The sequence below is a fragment of the Hypanus sabinus genome, chromosome 12 (assembly GCF_030144855.1).
Source record: "Hypanus sabinus isolate sHypSab1 chromosome 12, sHypSab1.hap1, whole genome shotgun sequence".
NCBI classification, from domain to species: Eukaryota; Metazoa; Chordata; class Chondrichthyes; order Myliobatiformes; family Dasyatidae; genus Hypanus; species Hypanus sabinus.
The window spans coordinates 84,878,661-84,906,433 of NC_082717.1; the positions used below are offsets into that span (position 1 = coordinate 84,878,661).

At 39.1% G+C, this 27,773-nt stretch overlaps 1 protein-coding gene across 2 annotated transcripts in view; it reads left to right on the forward strand.

The window, feature by feature from the left end:
* The window catches only part of rmnd1 (required for meiotic nuclear division 1 homolog), a 126,079-nt gene that overhangs the window by 90,824 nt on the left and 7,482 nt on the right, over positions 1-27,773 (forward strand). The window contains exons 5-12 of one of the 2 annotated variants that reach the window (XM_059986339.1): positions 1,424-1,463; positions 2,358-2,458; positions 8,262-8,368; positions 10,034-10,098; positions 10,293-10,369; positions 13,544-13,664; positions 22,031-22,147; positions 22,316-22,626. In XM_059986339.1, the coding sequence (XP_059842322.1) occupies positions 1,424-1,463; positions 2,358-2,458; positions 8,262-8,368; positions 10,034-10,098; positions 10,293-10,369; positions 13,544-13,664; positions 22,031-22,147; positions 22,316-22,318 (631 nt within the window). In that variant the 3' untranslated portion in view covers positions 22,319-22,626. Of the gene's footprint in view, positions 1-1,423; positions 1,464-2,357; positions 2,459-8,261; positions 8,369-10,033; positions 10,099-10,292; positions 10,370-13,543; positions 13,665-22,030; positions 22,148-22,315; positions 22,627-27,773 lie in introns of those variants that run through there. The other variant, XM_059986338.1, reaches the window with a different exon arrangement.

Genomic DNA, 27,773 nt, shown 5'->3' on the forward strand with positions numbered 1-27,773 from the left:
AGAAGAGGGTTCCAGCCTATTCAGTCTTTCCTGATATGTACAACCTTTCAGCTCTATCTTTTTTTCTAAGAAAATTTCCAGGGTAGTTATGTCTCTGGATGAGTGAACTGCTCTGAGGTAGAGTAAAAGCTTATATTTCAATTATTTGATGATTAGAATTAATTTCAATCTGCCAAGGATCTCATTTGGTTCTTGTATATGAGAATTGTTGGCTTTTGTTGAATTTATGACACCAAAGAATGTCTTGGCACAAATTTGTTTTAAGAAAAGACTTCTATATGTTAAGAGCTAAATAAATTTTCAGGTTCAGCAGTTTTATATGATGGAGACACAAGTCAGTGGGATCAGGGTTTTTTGTGGTAAACTGGATGAACATGCCACCCATTTTAATGCTGCTTAGAGTTCAATGGAACAGATAATCACATGGTCTGCAAAATGGTGGTCCGTCTAAACCTATCCTTTGTGGTAGGTATGGTTAAATGCAGGTCTTAGAAACTGAAAGAACAGGAATTAGATTATATGTGAGCCAATTTGTAGCACACGTCTGATTCTAGCAATATTTCGATGCAGGTGGGGGAAAGAGAATGGAAGTGTGCATCTGCTTTCCCTGACGAGTTAATGAGGAAAGTCTGTATCTAATTCATGCCAAGCCAAAGCTGACAGCAGTGCGGCGAAGATCCCACAACAGCAAGCAAGAACAGAAGTTTGGCTTTGCAAACCTATAGATTTTAAGACCTTAGAAAAAGCTCGTTCTGTGTGGTTATAACATATTTGGGAAAAGCATAGAATACAGAATTGTATGTTTTATCTCATTTTAAACAACAGTTTCAATCCAAAAAATTAAAATTCTATTGCCTGAATGAAGCCACATATACCTTCAGCAGAAACCGAAATCTATTCCATTAACGGATATTCAATTTTCAAAAGCCCTTTTCACAACTATCACTTCCTTCATCTTTTAACATTTCTAGTCAGTCTAAAGCTTCTCTCTCAGTCAGGGGTCAGTATCTTTAAAACTCTGTACACCAAGCTCTGCTGGTTCTCTTCCCTGCGTCCTGAGACCCCAAAACTTCAAACCCCTCCACCCCTGTTAGCTTCCAGTATAAACTTGTCCAATCCTATCAGAGAGCACTTCTCCAGCCCTGTGACTCAACTGTCTTGCAGCTTTTCTCTATTCTCCAAAATATGGAAGCTTTTCCCTTTAAAAAAAAGAAAAAAATACTGTATTATGAAGAAGTGTGACTACTAATAATTTGAGTAAAATAAATTACCATTTTACATGTTATAGATTGCTTGAATCATGGGGTTCCTAAAGCTGTGAAAGTATATTTTATCCAATTTATTATCTGGCTGTTAAAAGGTAACAGATGGTCCTCTCTGGGACCTTCTGCAACACTAACGGTTTTATTTCTTGCACATTCAGGGAGGGCTCTGTTGTCTTTTGGAATGTGGAAGATAAAACGGTAAGTTGGATCATTTTGTATGTATCTAGGGTACAGTTTTAAACTGCCTACTCATTATTTGTCTGTGTGTTTAGTCTAGTGCCCATTTTAAGATGACTTGGTATAAAATATTTGTCTTCATTTTAGCCTGTGAGACCTACTGCCCACTGGTGTAGTAAATCCTGGCAACACACAAGGTTTCAATCTTTGCAATATGCTGTCTACTGGTGTCTCTGACAGCTCTGATTCTGCTAGCCAATGGGCAGTATTTGTCGTTTGTTTTTTAATCACATCACTTTACAAAACCTGGGGACCTGCTACCCATTGGTATCATGCAGTTAATTCTTTTAATATACAAATGTAATTGTTATTTGATGTCAGCAGATTTCAGTATTCTGCATTTAAAATATGCATTATTACTACCGTGGGTTTACTTATTTACCAGCTTTTTAATTATGCAGATGCTAATTTCACAAGAAGTGGTTCCATCATAAATAAGATCTAAATAAATAAAGCTAACTCTGGAAGTTAAACTAAATATTTTTAAAACTGGTTGGAATGATAAAACCTTCCAGGAGCTTGTGCACTCACTCAAAATATCAAGGTAGAGATTAGTCATTTATCAATTAAGTGTTGAGTTGCAACAGTATACAGTATTCCTTCTGTATAACCTTAGACATTCTGACTGCATAACCTGAGTAATAGTGGGCAATAAACCATTGGGTTACTGAAAACATTGAAATTATGCTGATTGGAAAATCTTGGTTACAGCAATCTTCTACAAATTGAAATTATTAAGAGATAATTTTTTGTTATGTTCGTTTTTTACATGCTGAAGTATTTTTATGAAAGCCTCTTATTAAAATAAACATAAACTATTTTTACCAGAACTTCCTTTGTAATGGCTATGTGTAGGTGAAACGCATCATGCAAATCTTGGAGCCACACGAAATCCAGCCATATGAAATTGCTTTGGTTCACTGGGAAAATGAGGAAGTCAACTACCGGATTTCGGAGTAAGGACAACTATTAACTATGTTAATTGTTTAAACTGTTTTCAGCATGCACCTGAAACTTGAATGCCTGAACATGAGTCTGTAGGTTGTGGAAAGGCTTGGCAGGCAGGCAAATATATTTTCCGCCTATTTGCACTAGCACAAGCTGATCAAAGGTCGTGGGAAGGAGAAATTAGAAGAATTTTCAATAGAAGTCTAGAAATCAGTTTGTGGGAGTGCAGTGATACCTGTGAGCTTCTTTGTAGGAGAGTGTGCAAAGCCATAACGGCAATAGTATGGAGCAAAAAACAAACTGCTGGAGGAACTCAGAAGGTTAGGCAGCTCTTATGGAGGGAAATGGATAGCCACAATTTAAAGGTGGAGACCTTTCATCTAGATTCAGATTCCAGCATCTGCAGTCTTTTATGTCTCTGTGACAACAGTACAGATTTCTGTAGTAACATCTTGATGCTGCTTGGGCTCCCAGGCAGGCAGAATCTTCATTCATTAGCTGTGGTCTTGTGATTACATCCATTTAGTCATGCAAAGGATCGGATCTAAACTATCCACAAAGCTGATGCTGTACTCCTGCATGACATTGAACACAGGCACCATGACAATGCACCATGCCAATCTGCCCCATCAGAGAATTCACTTCAATCTTCTGCAACAGAACTTATGTGCAACCATAGCCCTGCTATGAACTGGCACCTGCACTACCTTGTTCAGCACACCTAGGCTGGTATCTCACTACATGTATACCTTACCTCTAAACTACTCTCTGTGTCAAAGTTGGTGGGTCATCAATTGATGATGTCTCTTCTTCATTGCTCTCTTCCATTATCTGAGCAGGCTGTAGTTCCCAGCTATCTAAATGCTACTATGATGTTGGTAAGGGAAAGGTACGGGGTGCTTGATGGTGGTGGGTGGTTGGGAAGTTAAGTTAAGGTGAGAGATGCATTCTTACTCTATCTTCAGCCTGGGAAGCAAGCAATGGCAGAAAGAGAACAAGTGGGTTGCGAAGTGATGTGAACTAAACATGAACAATAATGAAAACTTCAATATTTGTAGGCAGTGCAGAGGCTTCTAGCTGGCTATTCCAATAATGGCGAAACTCATCACGTTGTCTCTTCTGGTGGTGTGGGGAGGTGTGATAGTTAGAACATGGAGATGTGCTCACCTTTCTCCATTCAGCTCCTGTTGTGCCTGGTTGCAGATCCCTTTCTAGCAACCCATCAAAGAAGGCTGAGGACACTATTTGGTGACGGGCTGTCATTGGATGAGCAAACAAGGAACATCTACAAGCAGGGGGATGTGGGTGTGAGGCTTTAGCAGTACTATATGTGAGAGCTTGGCTTGGAGCAAAGTGGGTACAAAAACTTATTGTAGATAGATGAATGATAGGTTATGATAAATACTAGTTAACAATGGTAGTCCTATTGGTAGAATGTAGCACTTCCCTAGTATTGACTACTAGTGTGTGAATTAATTGAATTTCTAAGATCACTGATTTGAGATCCTTTGAGCTAAATTTGTGAAATTTACCTCTTAGGCTGTCTGCTCTCCACATTTTTCATCTGTGCTGGGCCACCAGTAGAAACAAATAACCTCTCCTCCTGGTCTTAAATATAGGAATACAATTCTGCAAATAGCACTAATGATCTGCAGTCAAATAATTACACTCTCAGAAAAATGCAGTACCTTCACCGGATGCACTGGGCAATGCTTTTGCACCACAGGGTGACATAAATTAAGTCACTGATACAGATGGCATAGCCATCCATGAGCAATCTTTCATTCCCATGGGTCAAAAATAAACTACTGGCTGTTTTAATAGCAGCAGGATACAATTTCTGCTCAAGAGTGAGTTTCGTAGTTTTCTGCTTTTGATATTCATTGTCACCCTCTTGGATTTACATTTCTAGTCTGCTAGTATTTAAGAAAGATCTTCATTTTGCAGAAGCCTGTGTGTGGAGTAGTTGGAGAAACTGGTGGATTTTTAATTTCTTGAACCTTGCCAGACTAGTTAGCCTAAACTCAAGTGAAAACTGTCTACAGATTGGTTTGAAATTTAGTACTCTTAGCTGCAGTTATGTTGCAAAACAAACTCTTCCATTCCCCATCCCCTTCAGAAACACAATTTGACTTGACGTCAGCCCACTCCATTCTATCAACAGGGATTCCCTCATCTTTCCATATCTATTGCACCAGGTCACTGGAGATCAGAGATTGTGGCAGTTTAGATTGATGGGACAGATTAGGGAAGCAGTTCCTTGCCCTTGCAGGAATGATTTTCCAGATTCCATATTGCCCTTCTAAATAACTTGGTTGGATAATATCAAAGAACAATTGTCCTGCTATGTTCAGCGTCAGTAAATTATTTGTAAATGTTCTTCAGAACTGGATTTTAGGAGAGCAAGATTACAAATTGCTGAGACATCTACTATAGAACAGAAAAATGTAAGGTAGAGAAAGCTAAGGTTATTTGAAATTGGAGAATGCACATAAATGTTCTCTTTCCAGGGCATAAAGCTTCTGTATTTTATGGTATTAAAATCACCTTTAATATTATTGAAAACCAGTTCTGAAGAGTACACAATTTAACGCTTTACTGGTTCACCTGTTCATTTGCCAATACCTTAAATCTAATGCAGAAATTCAGCTGACTCTATGTCCAATAGCTGTGGTCACTGCACCGTCACATTTTTCTACAAATATAAATGTGCTAATTATCTTCCATTCATATATAAGAATTTCCTGGAGTATTATCTAACAAGATTGTTTTTATTATCTTGTCTAGTGTAACTCAACAAGTAATTTGTAATTTCATTGCAATTTATTATATAAAAGAATGTGGTTCAATTTGACCACAATACACAGTGAACTAGGAAACGAGGGTGTTAAAATTCATTATGTTCAGGTGTATTGGTAAAAATGGAACTTGGCCAAAGTATATTAGGAAATTAGATTTAAATGTTCATTGATAGTTTTTAAAATGACAAATATTTGTTACGCATTTTCATTATTTTGGTATGTAGCATTGAAGAATGGTAGATAGATAGACAAATAGATACTTTATTGATCCCAAAGGAAATTACAGCATCGCAGCAACATTACAATGCAGATATACAGATATTAGAAGAGAAGCACGAAAGAATAAAAGATAAGTTACCTCAAACAGTCTAAGAGGAGGATGTCATCACTTCCTCAGCTATACGTTGACTCATTATAGAGCCTAATGGGTGTTTTCAAAATGCAGTTGCTATATTATAAAGTAAACCTCTCATTAAGGTTGGGATTAAGAATCTATAATATTGATTAAGAATTGGTTGAAGGGCAGAAGTTAGTATAAGAACAAATGTTTTTTTACCCAGTGTGACAGGCTAATTTTTGTGGATGCCACAAGGATCATGATCCCTGGAGGGCCTCAGCTACTTACAAACTGTGTAAGTGATTTGGATATTTAACAATCTGTCCTGCAATCTAACTTTGCTGATGGTGCAAAGCTGGATGGGGGAATCTAGACAATTTAAATGAAACAGCAGGAACATGGCTGACACACTATGATGTGAGAAAGTAGAGATTATTTACCTTGATGGGAGAAATTTTAAAAAAAACATATGTGGTGAGAAATTAATAAGTGTTGGTGTTCAGAGAGATCTGGATATGCTGGTGCAAAGCTTACATGCAAGTAAGACAGGCAATGAGGGAAACAAATGATATTTGGCATTTATTATAAAGATGTTGGAGTAAGAAGGCTTTGGTGCAACTACATTACAGAGGTGTGTGCAGCGTTATTCACCATAAATAAGAAAGGTTATACTTTAATTGGAAGTGGTGCATTGTAGATAGGTTTGTGGCATTTGCAGTGGAAAGTTGACACGTGAGAAGCAATTAGTCTACACAGAACTTAGAAAGTTGAGAGCTGATCTCATTGTAACTGTTTTATGAGAAAGATTAAGAGGGTAGTAGTTGAGTGGCAGTTTCCCTTGGCTGGGGAATCCAGGACTAGGAATATGATCTCCAGGTGTTTAACAATGAGATGAGAAATGTATTTACCCGGTGAGTTAATGATCTTTGGAATTTAAAATTTAGACTGCTGTAGTAGTGCATTCACTAAGGGTATCTGCGGATTTTGATAACTGCAAGAAGAGAATCAGAATATCTTATGAAAAGGGGAACAGTATTGGACTGTATTCATCACAACCAATTTCGTTCTTTCCTTATGAAAGCTGGCTTTGATTTGATTTTCTTTTAGCTGAGACATAAAAACGTATTATTTTGGTCCAGGTGTAGTTTACAACTGGGTTTCAGGGTGGAGATACATCTCTATCTAAAGCGGCGTAAGGCACTTCTTCCCTCTGTTGGCATGTAGATCACTCTTGGACAAGCTGGAGCCCTGATTAGCCCCCCCGAAAAAGGTCACATGAAGCCATGGGAGCATGGTTGTATGGGCAGCAGGTGCATATCACAAGTCCTGGTTATGCAACTACTGCTGCCAGGCAGACAATCTCTGAAGGGTATTGATAAAGGCTATGGTCACCTGTCTTGTAAAGACACTACCCAGAAAAAGGCAATGACAAACCCCTTCTGTAGAAAACTTTGCCAAGAATAAGCTTGGTACAGATGGACGACTGTGATCGCCCATGTCACACATTATGGCACATGATGATGATGATGGTATTTAAGCCCACTTGGGGTATAACACACTAACACATGTCTCCTTAAAAATGTGTGAGATAATTTTTGGACAAACACTAGCATGCATTGCAGATGGTTGTATTGATATTGAGCAAAGTCTTGGCTTATTGGATGACATTGTTCAGTTGGTAAATGGGCAGATAGAATGTAGTTTTGGTAAGTATGATGTAATGCACTTTGGATGGACTAATAGTTTTAGACTTGCACAATGAATGATACGAACCTATGGAATATTGAGGAACAGAAGCTCAAGGATCCTTGAAGGTGGCAATACAGGTAAAAAAAAAGTTGGTGAAAGCAAACAGGATACACACCTTCATTAGCCAGGGCATGGTATACTAGAGCAAGGATGTTATGGTGCAACTTTATAAAACATTGGTTGGCCCATAGCTGAAGAATTGTGTATAATGTTGATCCTAGTGCCATAGGATCAGTATTGCATTGGAGAGGATGTGGGGAGATTCACCATGGTGTTGTCCATGATGGAGAATAAACTGAAACAACAACACACACAAAGTGCTGGTGGAACGCAGCAGGCCAGGCAGCATCAATAGGGAGAAGCGCTGTCGACGTTTTGGGCCGAGACCCTTCGTCAGGACTAACCGAAAGGAAAGATAGTAAGAGATTTGAAAGTAGTTGGGGGGAGGGGGAAATGTGAAATGATAGGAGAAGACCGGAGGGAGTGGGATGAAGCTAAGAGCTGGGAAGGTGATTGGCAAAAGTGATACAGAGCTGGAGAAGGGAAAGGATCATGGGACGGGAGGCTCTTTCTCCTGAGGCAGAGGCATATAAAGAGTGTAAGTCTAGCATACGGGGAAGAGCTATAGCAGGGACCTGAGGAAGAACTTCTTTACCCAGGGATGGTTGGAATGTGGAATGCACTGGCTGAGTTGGTGGTGGAGGCAGGGACTCTCACAGGTAATTGTGTCTAAGCCTTTCATGCCTTGGTGATCCGAGCTGTAAAATGGGATTAATATAAATAGCAACTTGATGGTTGGTATGGATATAATGGGCCAATGGGCCTGGTTTTGTGGTGCATAATACCCATAGGCAGGAGTTTAGACAGTTAACAACTGTCCGGTATAATCACTATGCACAACACTAATTAATTTATTTCATGTAGCGGACATTCAAAGCTGCATCGAGGAGAGATTTTGTTGAATTCCAGCCTTGACTCTGATGAATCTATTTTGGAAAAATTTGCGTTTTCAAATGCACTTTCCTTGTCAGGTGAGATACATCCCTTTTTGAATTTATGATGCTTAATTTATATTCGAGGTTATTGTAAGATTAACATTTCAGAATGCAGGCAGTGTTTTTATATTTTTAATAGTAAATTGCCCATGAACCATTTATTTTGACAATCATTTTTTCTGAATAAATATCCCTTTGAAGATTATGCCATATTATAAATGAAAATTACTTTGTTATTTGTCCTTTTTTAACATATGTAGAGAAACTATAGAACATATGTCAAGTAGCAGATGATACCAAGATTGGGGGCACAGTGGAGAGTGAGCAAGTTGATCAAAGCTTGCCGCTGGATTCAGACCTGATGGAAAAGTAGGTTGAAAACTGACGGATGGAAGATAATGCAGACAGGTGTAAGATGTTGCACTTCAGGAGGACAAACCAGGGTAGGATTTACACAGTGAATGTAGGTCACCAAGGAGTGTGGTAGAACAGGGATCTTTAAATACACATCCATAATTCCTTGAAAGTGGCATCACAGGTAGATAAGGTCATAAAGAGAGCTTTTGGCATATTGTCCTTCATAAATCAAAGTATTGGATATGGGAGTTGGGATGTTATGTTGAAGTTATATAAGAAATTGGTAAGGTCTAATTTGGAGTATTGTGTTCAGTTCTGGTCAGCTACCTACAGGAAAGATGTTAATAAGATTGAAAGAGTGCAGAGAAAATTTACAAGGATGTTGTCAGGACTTGATTTATAGGGAAAGATTGAATAGGTTCTTACTTTATTCCCTAAAGCATAGGAGAATGAGGGGAGATTTGACAGAGGTATACAAAATTATGAGGGGTAGAGATAGGGTAAATGCAAACAGGCTTTTACCACTGAGGTTGGGTGAGACTAGAGCCAGAGGTCATGGGTTAAGGGTAGAAGTGAGATGTTTAAAGGGGACATGAGGGGGATTTTCTAGCCTCAGAGGGTGGTTAGAATATGGATCAACCTGCCAGCAGAAGTGGTGAATGTGGGTTTGATTTCAAAATTTAAAAGAATTTGGATGTACAAGGATAGAGGGGTATGAAGGGCTATGATTCAGATGTAGGTCGATATGACTAGACAGAATAATAGTTCGGCACTCTAGGTGGGTTGAAGGGCCTGTTTGTGTGCTCTAGTATTCGATGACTCTAACTCTACCGGGACACTCTACACTCACTCTCAGTGACAATGCAATAATAATATGGCTATTTTTAAAGCTAGTTTCTCCATGGGGGAGAAGGGAGCTCAAGATCATGGATTTCTTGAAAGGTTCCTCAGAATGGGGTCAATTGTATGGTCAGTTACATAGCTAGGATTAGAGTCATTTGAGTTAGTGGGTTATCCCTTAACAATTTTCATTCTCATAAAGGCACTAATAAATCGATCATGTCAACAAAGCTTCATGGTGGCTTTCTAGTACCAACCTGGAAATTATCAGATTTGTCAAATTTGGTGTCATCTCGTGCTGTTTTGCATCTTTAAAAACTTAACAACTTTACAAGTAGAAGAATGGATATTGCATGATGTGACGTTGCTGCAATGATAGAACAATGTCAATATCAAATCCATTTCACCATTAGAAATCCGCAAGAATAAGGTAATGCATTTTTCAGATTGCTGAAATAATTCACAATTTTTAACATTTGTTATATTTCTAATTTTTTTTTGTAGTGAAACTTGCCATTTGGGAGGTGTCACTCGATAATTTTGTTGAGTCCATTCAGTTTATTCCTGAGGTGAGTAATGTAATAGTAATGTGCTTCAGACTGATGAACAGTACAACATTGATTAACATAAAATTAGCGTGGATAGTAAATATTGAGCAAATATCTGGAATAATAATTCTTAAAGATGGAAATGTTTTAAGAACATTTCTGAGGTGTATTGCACCTTGATGTTCTTACATTTTATGATTTAATCCATTCTTCAGATGCTGAAAGCTGGAAAACAGGTGAAACTTTCACGATCAGAAGTTATGCAGAAAATTGGTCAACTATTTGCCTTGAGGTAAAAATCATAAGAAAGTATATTTTAAACAGTAAGGGACAGATTACAAAAACATTCTGGAATTAACTATATGGCTAGATGTATCCACAATTTCATGGATTTCCTCATTAGAAAACAAGTTTCTCACTTGGAACTTTATCAGATGTTTTTCAAGAATCCATAAAAGTGACATCTGTTGGCATTGCTGTGTCCAAGAAATTTCTCTGGTTCATCATACATGACTTATCCCTTATAAATCCATACTGGTGCAGTCTGGCCACTGAAAATTTTCCAAGACATTAGTTCACGATGTCCTTCACTCTCATAAACCTCTGACAAAAGATGTTAGAATAGTTGGTTTATGATCCACTGCTTGCCCTCTTTTGCATTTCTGCAGGTGGCATGCAGTTTTCTAGTCCTAGGGAACACCCAGCTACCACTCAGTACATGTTATAGTGCTAGAGGCAGTAAGACTGGTGTATATCTTAACTTTATCAAAGTTCAACATTTATTATCAAAGTATGCAAAAAGCCCTGAAATTTGTCTTCCCCCCAGACAGTCACATAACTAGGGAGAACCATGAACCAACCTTTTTGAAGAAAAGCATCAAACCTCCCTTCCCCCACCTCCACCCCCACATGGGGTAAATACCAACAAAAAAATCAAGGGAAAGTAATATAAAGCACAAAGCCAAAAGGCATATTTCAGTGCAGCTTATGCACTTTTTGCCAACTTGAACATCTACAAAATATATTTTTTATTGGTCAATATGCCACTTGTGATATGTATACTGTGTTTTGCACCTTGGTCCTTCAGGAACGTTGTTTTGTTCAGCTGTATACTGACGTAGAGCTGAATGATAATAAATTTGAACTTGAAATGCAGACCTGGAGGATTCTAGTTAGCTGATGAGTAGTGTTCTGTCCTCCCTTTAGAACTCCAGGAAGAAAGCCATTTGGAATGAAGGATTTGTCTGTAAAATAGTAATATTATGCATCATTGATTAAGTCAATTTTGCTGATTCTCCTTCCCACCTTAATTTCCTAGTAACATCTGGAGTCCTATTCTCTTTGTCTTTATAAGTAATGAGACAAGGTGACTAAGGTACATAATCACCATTTTTTTCATTTGTAATAACAAGATTGTTGTTTTTCAAGCATTACAGATTTATCTTGACCTATGTCATTTTCCTAATGAAATTGTCAACTTTTATGTCTTATCTTTCCATACACCCTGTGGTTTTGAAGCTCTTATTCATTGCTCTTCACCTTCTGGGTTTTTTTTTGGTGCATCTTTACATTTGCCAAGGCCTTTTTTTTTTCTCTCTTTTAGTTTTGTGCTTCTATATTTCTTTAGTCTGCAGCCTTGTCTTTGAAAAGGTATGCCTTCACTCCTCATTTATAAACTGATTCTGTATTACCCCCTCCCACAGAAAAATTATTTTTAAAAAATCTTGTGCTGATCTGCCACTGCAAAAGATACAAAAACTAACAGAGATTTGCTCCATTTATCATGTGGTTAGTTGCTGTCATATTGTGTGGTGCTCAGTCTTGCTGAGATCTATAATCTTATTAGCAGCTTTGCTTTTCTCCCTTTAGGACATTATGTTAAACTCTATTATATTATGGTCACTATTAGATAAATGTTAATGCAGCATTAGGCTATTAACTAAATCTGGCTCATTGTTCATTCAGTCTCATGTGACTCCTTGTTAGAGAACCATGTTTATGCACTTTACCACTTTACGTCTGCCGCACGTAGATCTTATACATATCCCTCATTACTCTCTTCATTTTGTAGCACTCTTTGCTTTTTAAATAGAAACTGCCTCATACAATAAATGCTTAAGGGTTTTGCCTTTACCACATAATTTATTAGAAATTTAAGTGGAGGTTTCCCAACATCCAGCTGGAAATAATCAAAGTAGGGCTGAATTAATTTTGATGGCATTGATGCAACCTTTCACTGAAAAAAGTTGTTAACTTAATGATCATATTGCTGAATTTTGTTAATAAAATCCCCGTGTATACCTAGAATTATCAGATTTCTTATTGCTAATTGTTCTAAATACAAGATTGCTATAGTTACATGATAAGTAAGAAGAATTCTGACTACAAAATACAGAATAACTTAATTAGTCTAACGAGATAGAAACTGTATACAACATGTTATTATATACATTTTTCAGGTCACTAAATGCTTTACACTGAAGTGTAGTCACAATTGTAACGTTGGAAGTGCATCAGAGATATTGAATTCAGCATGCAAAGTGGCATAATAATGACCAGATAATCTAAGAAATGAAGATTGAGGGAGAAATATTCACCAGGATAGCAGGAAAACTCCCCTGCTCTTCATAGAAACATAGAAAACCTACAGCACAAAGTTGTGCTGAACATGTCCCTACCTTAGAAATTACTAGCCCTCTATTTTTCTAAGCTCCATGTACCTATCCAAAAGTCTCTTAAAAGAACCTATCGTATCTGTCTCCACCAACATTGCTGGCAGCCCATTCCACGCACTCAACCCCTAACATCTCCTCTGTATCTACTCCCCAGCACCTTGTTAGAACTTGTTTCTGTTTATCACAATTACTCTCAATAACATTGATAACATTGACAGCTGTTTTGCCTGTGGAGCCAAGCACTGAAAATGAAGGTACACTACAATACACCTCATCAGTGTGCTGGATCCTTTTGGAAAACTGCTCCCACAACCACTTTGGGTGAGATAATTATGTAGTCCAAAGGCAGGCTCCTCTATCACAGAGCACCAATTTCTCCCTTAATTTTCATTTCTTCATTATTCTTCACAATAAGGGAAGAAATTAGTGATGGAACTCCTGATTTGATTTTGAACCTAACATCTTCAGGTAGCACAGGTTTCTGGGATGGTGTCAGTCGAGATTGTTATACTATTTGTGGTAACTGCCTGCTCTCCGTACATCTAAACCTGAGAACTGATAGTAGTAGAACTGGTTTGTTACGTTTTCATTGAGGAGGAGTCTAGAATATGAAAAGGTGTAATCTAAGAAAATTGAATAATTTCTTATGAAGGGAAAGCATTTATTGCAGATTTTTCATTTGCATATTTTTTATTGATGACTATTGGATTAGTTTGTAAATATTAATGTAAGAAATCAGTGGCACTCCCAGCTCTAAGCTGTCTTATTACCATAAGTTTATCCCCTTTCAGACATCGTATCAACTTGAGTTCAGATCTCCTGATGACACCTGACTTTTACTGGGACAGAGAGCACCTTGAACAACTCTATGACAAAACCTGCCAGTTTCTGAACATCAACCGGCGTGTAAAGGTGTGTGTTGACCCAAGAAATAAGAAGATAATTATCACTCTTTGTAGTTGCTCGAAGTTCAAAGTAAAATTTATCATCTGTGTACATACATGTCACCACATACAACCCGGAGATTCTATTTCTGCAGGCCTACTTAGCAAATCTAAAGAACAGTATCTAAATTGTAAACATCAGATACTGTTAACTGTGCAAATGCAGATATAAATAAACAGCAATAAATAACGAGTGTGAAATAACAATATAACAGAGTCCTTAAATGAGTGTAGATATTCCCTTTTGTCCAAGAGCCTGATGGTTGAGTGGTAGTAACTGTTCTTGAACCAGATGGTGCAAGTCCTGAGGCACCCGTACCTTCTACCTGCTGGCAACAGCAAGAAAAGAGCATGGCCTGGGTGGTGAGGATTTTGACGATGGATGGTGCTTTCCTACGGCAACATTTCACGTAGATGTGCTCAATGGTTGGTAGGGCTTTACCTGTAATGTACTGGGTTGAATCCAGTACATTTTGTAGGATCTTCCACTCAAAGGCATTGGTCTTCCCATACAAGGCCATAATGTAGCCAGTCAACACACTTTCCACCACACATCTACTGTATTGAAGTTTGCTATGGTTTGCAGTAACATGCCAAACCTCTGCAGACTCCTGAGGAAGTAGAGGCGCTGTTGTGCTTTCTTTGCGATAATATTTAATTGATGGGTCCAGAACAGGTCCTCTGGGATTGTGACACCCAGGGATTTAGTTACTGATCCTCTCCACCTCTGATCCTCCAATGATTACTGGCCCATGGACCTCTGGTTTCCCTCTCTGAAGTATACAATCAGTTCCTTGGTCTTATTGACATGAATGAGAGGTGGTTGTTTTGACACCTCTCAGCAAAGTTTTCAAGCTCCTTCCTGTATGCTGATTCATCACCCCCTTTGATACAGCCCACAACAGTAGTGTCATCGGCAAACTTGAATATGGCGTTGGAGTTGTACTTAGCCACAGAGTAATAAGTGTAAAGTGAGCAGAGCAGGAGGCTAAGTACACAACCCTGCAGTGCTCCTGTGCTGATGGAGATTGTAGAGGAGATGTTTTTGCCAATCCAAACTGACTGGGGTCTACAAGGGAGGAAATCCAGAATCCAGTTGCACAAGGGGGTATTGAGGGCCCAGGTCTTAGAAGCTTCTGATTAGTTTTGAGGGGATGATGGTGTTAAATGTTGAAATATAATCGACAAAGAACATCCTGATGTATGCATCTTTGCTGTCCAGATGTTCTAGGGTTGTGTGAAGAGCCAAAGAGATAGCATCTGCTGTAGACCTGTTGCTTCGATAGGTGAATTGGAACAGATCCAAGTCACCACTCAGACAGGAGCGCCTGTGCTTCAACACCAGCCTCTCATACACTTCATCACTGTGGAAGTAAGTGCCACTGGGCGATAGCCATTTAGGTAGGTTACCACACTCTTCTTGAGCATCACTACAATTGAAGCCTGCTTGAAGCAGGTAGGTGCCACACACTATGGGAGCGAGAGGTTGAAGATCTCCATGAATGCACCAGACAGTTGGTCAGCACTGATCTTCAGTACTCGACCAGGACTCCACCTGGACTGGATGCTTGTTCTGGATTCCCTCTCTTGAAGGCAGCCTGCACATCATCTTCAGATACTGGAACCGAAGGATCATCGGGATACATGGGGTGCACGATTGTTCCTCCCTGTCCTGGTGGTCAAAGCAAGCATAGAAGGCATTGAGCACATCAGGAAGTGAAGCTCTGTTATCCCCTACGATGCAAGAATTAACTTTGTAGGAGCTTATGGCATTCAAACCCTGCCACAGCTGTCAAGTATCCCTTATTGAATCCAATATAGTCTGGTATCTCCACTTGCCCTGAGAGATGGCTTTCCAGAGATCATACCTGCACATCTTGTAGCATTCTTGATCTCAAGACTTGAGTGCCTCTGATATGGTTCTCAGCAGGTCATCCAGGGCTTCTGATTGGGGAAAACCCTGAATGATTTCATGGGGACACACTTGTCTACAGTGTAGTCATTCAGGTCCTCAGATGAATTCTTGAACACAGCCTAATCCACTGACTTAAAGCAATCCTGTAACTGTTCCTCAGCCTCCCGTGACCACCTCTTAGTTGTCGATCTCTGGAGCTTTGCTCTTCAGGCTATGTCTGCATGCAAGTGTTAGGAGTACAGCCAAATGAACTGACTTACCAAAATGTGGTCTTGGGAAGGAAGGATAGGCATTCCTATTGTTCCTTGTGTTGGTAGAATAGAATGAACTCTCTGCTGCCTGTGACAGACCTGCACCGATAGAGAAGGCAAGGCAGAAATAGGCATACAACATCATTGTTTCATTTCTCTGAAGAGACTGGGCTTCTTGCTAGTGTTGTACAATTGTAGAATTTGCTGTGATGGTTGTACAAGAAAAGAATTTGGTGGAATTTCTCTATATAACTATGTGTTATGAATCTTTTCATCTTAAACTTTTTTCATAATGTAGGTGTTGCTGACAAAGTTCAGCATATATTATTCATCCTTATTTGCACCGCCTCCTTGAATCACTGTAGATCTTCTGATGATGTTACTCTCCCAATAAATACCATTGGATTCGATGTTCCATTGAGGAAGGAACTGTGATTATACACTCAGTGAACATTTCATTAGGTACACCTGTACACCTCATTGCAGATATCTAATCAGCCAATCATGTGTCAGCAACTCAATTCATAAAAGCAAGCAGACATGGTCAAGAGATTCATTTGTTGTTCAGACCAAACATTAGACTGGGGAAGAAATTTGATGTAAGTGACTTTGACTGTGGAATGATTGTTGGTGCCAGGCAAGATATTTTGAGTATCTTGTGTTACGAATGTGGAGCAACTCTGAAGGGTGCAAAGTTGCCCTCTCCTTTTTGAGAATCGCAAGATCACTATTATTTTGGGTCTGAGACCCAAGAAATGAGAGAGATACACATCATGCCAATAATGAGAGAGAGAGAGAGAGACACTGGATCACAGCAAAGGCAGTTGTTATAGACAACGCAGAATACAAAACAAGGTGGAATGTCTCCTGACACAAGCGGAACGGAACCACTGATTACTGCTATTGTCTCTTGGAGAAGGAATTACGTATTGAGTACTGTACTATTCATTGAAACCCCTCAGGAGACAACAAGAGTGGTCTGGTTGAGGGATTGCATCATCCCGACCTGATTGACATCTGAGACCCCGTGAGTGAGGATAAAAGACGGGTCTGGGGAACACCCCTTAGACACACCAGGAGAAACGGTGGGGGGCTTGTGTGTGTGTCCATCCTTGCCTGGGTGGCGAGTCCTCCACGGAACGGTTTAGCTAAAGGACGGATACGGATCAAGATCATACCAAGGAAAGTCGGCAAGTTATTCTTCTATTTCTCTCTCTCTCTCCAACAATTGCAACACAGCGACAAACAAACAACGACTGTAGCCTGTATGAACTGAAATGAACTTTAGATTTCCATCGGACAATTCATTATCCCCTAGACAACGATAGAGCTTGTTTCTTATTGATTATTATTATACCCGCACTTTTAGATTTAGTATTGACGATGTATATTATCTGTATATTTGTATTGATATTACTTTTGTGTATTTTTACTAATAAATACTGTTAAAAATAGTATCATCAGACTCCAACGGACCTCTCTATCTTTGCTGGTAAGAAATCCAGTTACGGAGTTCCTAACACTTGAAAATGCTGATCTCCTGGGATTTTTATGCACAACAATCTCTAGTTTACAGAGAATTATACGGAAAAAAAAAATCCATTGAACGGCAATTCTGTGGGTGAAAGTGTCTTGTTAATGAGAGAGGTCAGAGGAGAATTGCCAAACTGGTTCAAGCTGACAGGAAGGTGACAATAATTCAAATAGCCTTGCATCTCTGAGCACACAACATATCAAACCTTGAAGTGGATGAGCTACAGCAGCAGAAGACCATAAACATACACTTAGTATCTAATTAGGTTCCTCCATACCTAATAAAGTGGCCAATGAGTGTACCTCCAAGTCAGGATAATGTGCGTCTTGGAGGTGTTCCCAGGCACCTGCTGATAGGAGGAAGGTAATTAATGTCACAGCTGAAGACGATTGGGTCCAGGATGCAGTTTCAAGAAGCTCCTGTAGTGATGCTCTGGGGCATCCAGCAACCATAACAATCTTGCCTTGTTTGAGGTATGATTCCAACCACTGGTGTGTTTTCCTCTTAATGTTCATGTCATCAGGGTTGGAAAATCAAATACTACCATGTGGTGTCTGCTTACCTCTAGGATTCAGTTTATTAGAACATGCTGAGGTCTGAAGCCAAGGGGACAGAGCAAAAACTTAAACTGAGCATCAGTGGGCAGGTTCTTAAGATAATTGCCACAAGCTGGCGATTGAAAATGAACTGATTGATTGGTAATTAGCTTAATTGGATCAATCCTACATTTCTAAAGGCTTATCTGAACGATTTTCTTGAATGGTGGAACTTGCATTTACAGTACGGCAGCCAGGATGTTGCCTGTTTTCATAGACTTGCAGAATCCATTACTTTCAGCCATCACTTGATATGATAGGGAGTAAATGGAATTCTTCTCTTACAAAGTTCATAGTACATTTATTATCAAAGTATGTATACTATATACAACCTTGAGATTCACCTCCTTACAGGCAGCCACAAATCAAGGAAATCCAATAGAACCCATTTTTTAAAAAAACTACCATCAAATGCACAATACAGAAAAGAAAAACAAATTGTGCATACAATAAAAATAGAGTATATCTCGCGTAGCAGAAAACTTAACACTGGCCTGACCCCGACACCCTGACCTTTTCAGTCTGGTCTGGCATTTAAATTGGTCAAACCTCAGGTTGTTTCTTGCTTGCGGACCCAAGCCCTGCGGCTTCGATATGCTCTCGGGCCTGGGACCCACCGCCTCGATTCAGCTGTATCTGACCTTTCGAATTTGGTCCGGCATTTAAATCAGTCAGTCATCGGTTTATTCCTCGCTCTCAGGCCTGGGTCCTGCTGCTTTGAATCAGCTCCAAGTCTGCTCCAACACCAAACACTGGCTCGTTCCCTTCTCTCTGGCCTGCATTTGGCCCATGTACATCACTCCGCACCATCTTGAACCTTCAAGACATCATTTCACACCACAAGCATGCCAGGTCATACAGGCAGTTCAAAACTTGACTCTGAAAGGAAAGTTACAGGCTATTGAGTGCAATGTTTATATCTTATGAAAAAGTGTGATTAATAAAGTACTGCAGTTTATAGGTGGGTAATATGGTGTTATCCTTATTGACATCACCTCTATAGAAGTTGTTTGCTTAAGTCATTGTCAGCTAGTTTGCTAGGGTTTTTAGGTGTAATCTACCTGCTGATCTACACAGCAAGACTTTCATTTGGTACCATTCCACTGTACTACATGAATCTATCAAACTGTATTATACCGAGAGTTACTGTGATATTTTATATTTAAAAATCTTCTTTCAGATCATTAATGCTCCTTCTGTTACACTGAATTCTTAATTGTTCCTTTAAAAAGCTAAAAGCTTAATGTTGGTACTTTGTTTTAGATGTTATCTATTTTGGTTTCTATATAAAATGTTCCTGTATTTTCTGATGCCAAAAACATCAGAAAAAGAACCAAAAACCCACGTCACCCTGTAACCCTGTTGCAAAATGTAAGTGTGTGAATGTAGGGCAAAGTTTGACCCTATTGCACTTTGAACCCAAGCTGGAGTCATTCCCATCTAACTGCTGAATATGTTTTACAGTCTCGGCATGGTTTAGCCTTGGTTTCGCATTGTAAGGGATCCTGGACATGTTCAGTAAAGTGCACTCCCTGCCATCAAATCAAAATAACCAAAGAAAAATTATCAATTTAACTGCAACAACCACTAAAAGAGTTCCTAATACTCATACTAAAAATAGACAAGACAGTCCAGGTGTGTTCTGGAATCTGTTTCACAAGCAAACAATAGCACCATTGTTTCCAGCTCAACATACACAAAATGCTGGAGGACTGTCCTGATGAAGGGTCTTGGCCCGAAATGTCAATTGTTTATTCTTCTCTGTAGATGCTACCTGACCTGTTGAGTTCCTCCAGCATTTTGCTAAATGCAGAATTAACTATCATTTCCATTATCTAGAAATGGATTTTAAAAAGAGAAAATCCCAACATCCCAAAGCCTTTCCACTATTTACAAGACACAAGTCGGGAGTCTGGTGAAATACTCTACTCATCATAACGAGTGCAGCTCCAGCAACTCTCAAAGCTTAACACCATCCAGGACAAAGTAACCCATTTGATGAGCACCATGCTAACCATATTAAACATTCATTCCTTCCACTGCTGTTGCACAGTGGCTGTAGAGAGTACCATCCACAAGGCATACTGCAGTTTATCATTTCAACTACTGAGGCAGCAGCTTCTACATCCACATCACTTCCTGTCAAGGTCAACAAAGCACAAATATGAAAACATTACCACCTGCAGGTTTCCTTCCAAGTTGCACCCTACCCGATTGGAATTTTGATCTAAACCCTAATCTCACAGATTAAAGATTAGTTTTATTTATCACATATACATCAAAACATACAGTGAAATGTGCTGCTTACATCAATGACCAACACAGTCTGGGGATAGTGCTGGGGGGCAGCCAGCAAGTGCTGCTCATCTCACTTCAGGTGCCAACATGGTGTGCCCACAATTCACAAATTCTAACACTTAGGGCATCTGGAGGAACCCCACAACATCATGGAGAGAATGTCCAAACTTCTTAGAGGCATCGATGAGAATTCAACACTGATCAGTGATCACTGATGCTGTAAAGTGTTGCGCTGACTGCTATGTTACATGTACACACAATATTCAATCTCAGAACGAGTTGACATTAAGGATAAAGATGAGAAATTTTCTTATCCAGAATGTAATGAATCTTTGGAACTCTACCCAAGAAGGCTTCATAAACTCAGTTGCTGAGCATACTCACAACAGAAATGGGAATCAAAGCATGTGGGGTTAGTACAGGAATGTGATGCTGAGGTGAAGGATCTTATTGAAAGGAAGAGGAAGCACAAAAGCTTCCTCTTGCTTCTGTTAATTTTGTTCTACGTGCTCCACTTGAGCCAGGAACTGCCTTTCTAAGTACCATCTTCTTGCATGAGACCATCTCTGCTCAAAAGTAATTTAAACAGCCTGGCCCTACTGTTGTTCTGGACTGTAGCCATCCAGACAGACACTGCCTGACTCGTTGAGTTCCTCCAGCATTTTTGTGTTGCTTCAGATTCCAGCACTCTGCAGTAAAATGCAAATCATTTTGTTGCTCAGTTTATCTATTGGTCTGCACTTATCTGCTCGAAATCCATAAGGGCCCACAAGCTGACTGAAAACTTCCTGGACCTAATGGAAAGGTCCATGAGCATTACCAGTATAATTGAGTCATGTCACAATCTCTGCTAACAATTCTTCAGAAACCCTTGTCCAGAAATGATCAGAAACTTTTATGAACTGTTAAAATTGAAATAATACTTTCTAAAAATTGTCACCTCAAAACACTTTCAGGTGGTTATTTTTAAGTAATGTTTTTATTGTAAATATGTAATATACTCCTACTTTCATTACAACACTACAACTTACATCGGAGTGGATAAACTGAAGGATTCTATGTCAGGCCAAAACTGGTACAAGCTAGTCATAAGCTGGGTAACTGCTGGAGTCCGGTGGTCAGTGTATTGTTAGATTCACTAGTAAGTTTGGGACAAATAAGTTTAAATATATTTGCACCACATTTTCCAATCTTTTTTTTCTTCACGATTTGTCAAGAGGAGTTGTGGTTTCTTGTTTATATACTACATACAACGCTTAGCATTATATTTAATTGACCTTGGCAGTATTTTTTTGTTGTTTCTACGTTGTTTTGTATTATGTGCTTGCTAAAACTTCTCTGATTTGTATTTTTTTCTCTGTTGAAAAATTTATTAAAAAGATTGAAAATGAATGAATGAAGTGTAACATAACTTGCACTTATAAAGGTGATGGCAGTTCACAGTGAACATGCCAGCAAGATTTGGTCTAATAATGTGAGGCTGACTTTCCATTAGCCTTGAGTATAGAGTGTGCTGAATTGGAAGTGTAATTCACTTTAGATGGATGAATACTGAGGAGGACTCAGTAGAAAGTAGAAAGAGAAATAATTAAAGTTTCAGGTCAAAAAATTGCTCTTTGCTCTGAGACTTTAGATGTTTGCCTTTCCATAAATGCCACCTAACCACCTGTGTTTTCAAGAATTTTCCAATTTCTGGCATCTGCAGTTCTTATTGATTTACAAAAATTTTGAATTCTGCAGGTGATTAATGAAAAGCTACAGCACTGTACAGAACTTACTGACTTGATGCGAAATCACCTCAGTGAGAAACATGGACTGCGCCTCGAGTGGATGATAGTGATCCTCATTTCCATTGAGGTAGGTCACATAATAGCTGGGAAGAATCCTGCTATTTAACGACTCAAGCTATAAAATGTTCAAATTTTTGCTTAGCAGTAAAAAATCCAAAGTGATTCATTTATTAGACATCTATACCCAGCTACCAATTAACTACTAAATGTTCCAATGGTGTTTTTCTTTCTCCAGTGAGGGTTACATTGAGCAGTGGAAAACTTTGACCTTTGACCCTAATGTCAGCCGCAAGCAATCCCACTTTGAGGGTGTAGAACAAGCAAAACAGATCCTTTTCATTTTGACCCTTCAGTGAACCTTGGGACAAAATTCTGAAACAAGCCCTCAAGTGCACCAGTGTGAATATTCTGTTTCCCACACCGGCTATCTTCCAGGCCTCTCCAGAAGTCTGAATTAATGCCAAATTCTAGCAAATCCGGGAATAGTTTGAGATTGGACAAACATCTTTCATGTACTTTACTGGAGTTTTCAGCACTGGTAAATAAATATGTGCTTTCTCAATCCATCATTCTGGACTTAATTTTAAATATCTTTGCATTTTGTTTAAAGAACTCATTCATTACATTTCAGACTATGTTGTATAGAACACAACAGTACAGTAACATGCCTTTCAACATATCTAGTCCATGGCAAACTATTTTGCTGCCTAGTCCTTTCGGCCTGCACCTGGACCATATCATTCCCCTATGTTGTTGTTGTTCCTTTTCATTCCTTGTGTGTGTTGGATGCCATTTTTGCTGTTTCCATAGCATTTTGACTTTTTTTTTACAAGGCGGAGTTGCTAGCTGGGTGCTCGACCCAGTATGGATGGAAAGCATGCAAGGAGCCGGCCAGATTCAAACTCGGGACCTTTGAAGTCATCCACATACCTATCCAAATTTCTCTTAAAAGTTGAAATTGAACCCACGTCCATCTCCTCCACTGGCAGCTCATTCCACACTCTCACCACCCTCTGAATGAAGAAGGTTCCCCTCATATTCCCTTAAGCATTTCACCTTTCACTCTTAACCCATGGCTTTTTGCTGTACTCTCGCCCAACCTAAATGGAAAAAGCCTGCTTGCATTTACCCTATTTGTACTTCTCATAATTTTGGATAGGTCCATCAAATCTCCCCTCATTCTCCTGTCCTCCAGGAAATAAAGTCCTAACCTATTCAATCTTTCCCTATAGCTCAAGAATCAACCAATCACTCGCTATATAGCCTGGTAATCCTTTTGCTTGTTTGCAAGTGCATAAGCCTGTTGCAAATTGTGTTTTGTCTTTTTACGATGTTGCATTGAGTTCCCTTTGCACTGGCTTTTGCATAACTGTTAATGGGGAGAAAAAGTCAAAATACTGAATACTCCTACACTCAGCATGCATCCTAATAGATTCTCCATAGGGGACATAAGCAAAATGGTACTATAGCCTTAAAGAGGCTCTGGTAAATAATTTAATTGCTGAAAAGAGGCTCAAGTCACCTTAAATCACGCAGTGATGATACGGCTTTCCCCCGCTATCTGAAGGTAGAGACAGACAGACATACTTTATTGATCCTGAAGGAAATTGGGTTTCGTTACAGTCACACCAACCAAGAATTGTGTAGAAATATAGCAATATAAAACCATAAATAATTTAATAATAATAATAATAATAAGTAAATTATGCCAAGTGGAATTAAGTCCAGGACCAGGACCAGAGTGTTCCTATGAAACTGTTTGTTTGTAAGACGAAATGTCGTAAAGTGAAGAAGAAATTACCATTAATTTAAATGGGAAAATTTTTTCTGCGTTCTCAGACCCAAAAAATAACCTACCAAATCATACCAAGTAACACATAAAACTTAAAATAACACGAACATATAATAAAAGCAGGAATGATATAAATATACAGCCTATATAAAGTAGAAATACTATATGTATGGTGTAGTTTCACTTATCAAAATCGGGAAGACTGCGAGCTGAAATCTATTTGGAGGAAAAAAAATTGGCATGTTCACGTATGCGCACGTTCACACGTGCACACGTACACACATGCACACACAACTGCCCGCACAGGGCTTCACAATCACGGTAGTCTTTCTTGGGGTAAGTGCACGTATAAAGCCGGCATCTTCTTTTCGTAAAAGCGAAAATCCTCTTTGGTTAGTGAAATCAGGTACTAGTGTCGGTCTTTCATAACAGCGAGCTGTCATAAAGTGAACGTTCGAAAAACGGGGGCCACCTGTATCTGGTTTGCAGATGCAGATAAGCAAGTGAAGTCAATTCTTACAATTTTTCAGTCATAAAAATTGATGGTTTAGGTTATTGTTCACAAATTTAACTTTAATTCATATGAGCATATTTATAATGTTATTGGTCATGATATATTCTAGAACTATTGAAGTTCTAAATTTCTCATTGATTGAATCTCAGTATGATGCTGTGGAAGAGATAAGAAATATCAGGGCTGATTCACAGTCTCAACAGCAGTTATTTATCCAGTGGTCAGTGAATTGAAGACTACAAAATTTCTCTGATCTTTTTCCCTTTAAGTATAACATTCCCACTGGGAATTGATAGTTGGAAATTCTGCAGTAATCTGGTAGATGTGTTTTAATTACTGTGTTGAATTAAACTGCCACTGTCAGCAAAAATCGGGGGCAAGCAGAAATCCAGTTTATTTTCAAGCACTTTACAGAAGGATAGTGCTTCAGGTTGAATGCTCTCCTGGGATTTTCCTTTGTAAATTTAAAAGCACCTTGATGAAGTTAAAGTTCAAAATGCCAATTTTAGTAGTTTCTTAATACAGGTATAAATATATAGTGGGGTATAATAACCCTCTTCTAATTGATGCTCTTGTGTTGTTTTCAATTCAGTTTAAAAGCTTAGAGGTATAGTGGCAAATGGATGTATATTAAACTGTGCACTGTCAAGCACGTTATTGAATATAATATTGTTTCACATCATATTTAATTACTTTGTTCTGTCTTCACTAAGGAGGACATAAATAATCTTCCAGAAATAGTAAGGGACCGAGGGGCTAGTGAGATGGAGGAACTGAGGGAAATACATGTTAGTAGGTGTTACGAATGTGCCACAACTCTGAGGGGCCCAAGGGTACAAAGCAGCCCCCTCCTTTTTGAGAATCGCAAGATCGCTATTAATTCAGGTCTGGGACCCAGGAAATGAGAAAGAGACACACAGAATCCTCAAGGTTTGGAATGTGTCCTGGGCCTCCGAAAGACAAAGCCACGGATAACGGCCATTGTCTCTTGGAGACGGAATTGTGTATTGAGTACTGTACTATTCATTGAAGCCCTCAGGGAATGAACAGAGGGGGCTGGTTGAGGGATTGCATCATCCCAACCTGATTGACATCTGAGACCCTGTGAGTAAGGATAAAAGAGGGTCTGGGAAACAACCCCTTCAGGCGCACCAGGAGAAACGCTAGAAATCCCGTGACGGCGTTTAATAGCGACAGCCGGTGGGGGGCCCGCGTGCGTCCTTTTCCATTTGCCTTGGAATTGGTGGGCCTTACCACAGAAGAATGGCTTTAGCTAAAAGGAGAAACCACCACCAACGATATTTCGAAGGATCGACATCATAAAAAGGAAAAACTGGCAAGTTCTAAAACTCCGTCTCTCTCTCCAACCAAAACCTGCAGCCTGAATTAACTTGAGTGACTTTTATATTTCCATCAGACAATACATTATCCCCTAGACAACGATAGAGCTATTTCTTATTGATTATTATTATACCCGCTCCTTTTGATCTAGTATTGACGACGTATAGTATCTGTATGTTTGCTTTGATATTATTTTTGTGTATTTTTACCAATAAATACTGTTAAAATAGTACCATCAGACTTCAACGGACCTCTCTATCTTTGCTGGTAAGTTACCCAGTTACGGGGTACGTAACATAGGGAAGTGGTGTTAGGTAAATTGAAGGGATTAAAGGCAGATAAATCCCCAGGGCCAGATGGTCTGCATTCCAGAGTGCTTAAGGAAGTAGCCCAAGAAATAGTGGATGCATTAGTGATAATTTTTCAAAACTCCTTAGATTCTGGATTAGTTCCTGAGGATTGGAGGATGGCTAATGTAACCCCACTTTTTAAAAAAGGAGGGAGAGAGAAACCGGGGAATTATAGACCGGTTAGTCTGACATTGGTGGTGGGGAAAATGCTAGAGTCGGTTATCAAAGATGTGATAACAGCACATTTGGAATGAGTTGAAATCATCGGACAAAGTCAGCTTGGATTTGTGAAAGGAAAATCATGTCTGACAAATCTTATAGAATTTTTTGAAGATGTAACTAGTAGAGTGGATAGGGGAGAGCCAGTGGATGTGGTATATTTAGATTTTCAAAAGTCTTTTGACAAGGTCCCACACAGGAGAATAGTGTGCAAACTTAAAGCACACGGTATTGGGGGTATGGTATTGATGTGGATAGAGAATTGGTTGGCATCAGTTTTGATTTTATATATGTTGAGAGGATCGGAGTTGACGACACTGATGATTCTGTATTTTTGTGCGACGTTATAAACAGCTTTGTTTTTCTTTTTTTCTTTTTTCCTTTTTTTTCTCCTTATTAGCTATTAGATTATTAGATTAGTTTTTTTTGTATTTTTTTTTCCTTTTTCTTTTTTCTGTTTTTTTTAAATTACATATTATGATATACCTAGATTTGCCCTGTTTATTTATATATTGTATTGTTCATGATTTGGGAATACTCATTTATACTGTAATCATTGCTTATGTATTCTTTCATGTGCAGTTGAAATGTGTATGTTTGTAATCCCATTATCTATGTATCAATTGTATTTTGTTGATATTAATAACAATAATAAAAAGATTGAAAAAGAAAGAGAATTGGTTGGCAGACAGGAAGCAAAGAGTAGGAGTAAACAGGACCTTTTCAGAATGGCAGGCGGTGACTAGTGGGGTATCACAAGGCTCAGTGCCAGGACCCCAGTTGTTTACAATATAGTGAAGAAGGCTAATGGAATGTTGGCCTTTATTACAAAGGGAATTGAGTACAAGAGCAAGGAAATCCTCTTGCATTTGTACAGAGCCCTGGTGAGACCACACCTGGAGTATTGTGTACAGCTTTGGTCTCCAGGGTTAGGGAAGGACATCCTGGCTGTAGAGGAAGTGCAGCGTAGATTCACGAGGTTAATTCCTGGGATGTCTGGACTGTCTTACACAGAGAGGTTAGAGAGACTGGGCTTGTACATGCTGGAATTTAGGAGATTGAGAGGGGATCTGATTGAAACATATAAGATTATTAAGAGATTGGACAAGATCGAGGCAGGAAATATGTTCCAGATGATGGGAGAGTCCAGTATCAGAGGGTATGGTTTGAGAATAAGGGGTAGGTCATTTAGGACAGAGTTAAGGAAAAACTTCTTCTCCCAGAGAGTTGTGGGGGTCTGGAATGCACTGCCTCAGAAGGTAGTGGAGGCCAATTCTCAGGATGCTTTCAAGAAGGAGCTAGATAGGTATCTTATGGATAGGGGAATCAAGGGATATGGGGTCAAGGCAGGAACCAGGTATTGATAGTAATTGATCAGCCATGATCTCAAAATAGCGGTGCAGGCTTGAAGGGCCGAATGATCTACTTCTGCACCTATTGTCTATATATTTTAATGATTTAGACGAGGGAATTAAAT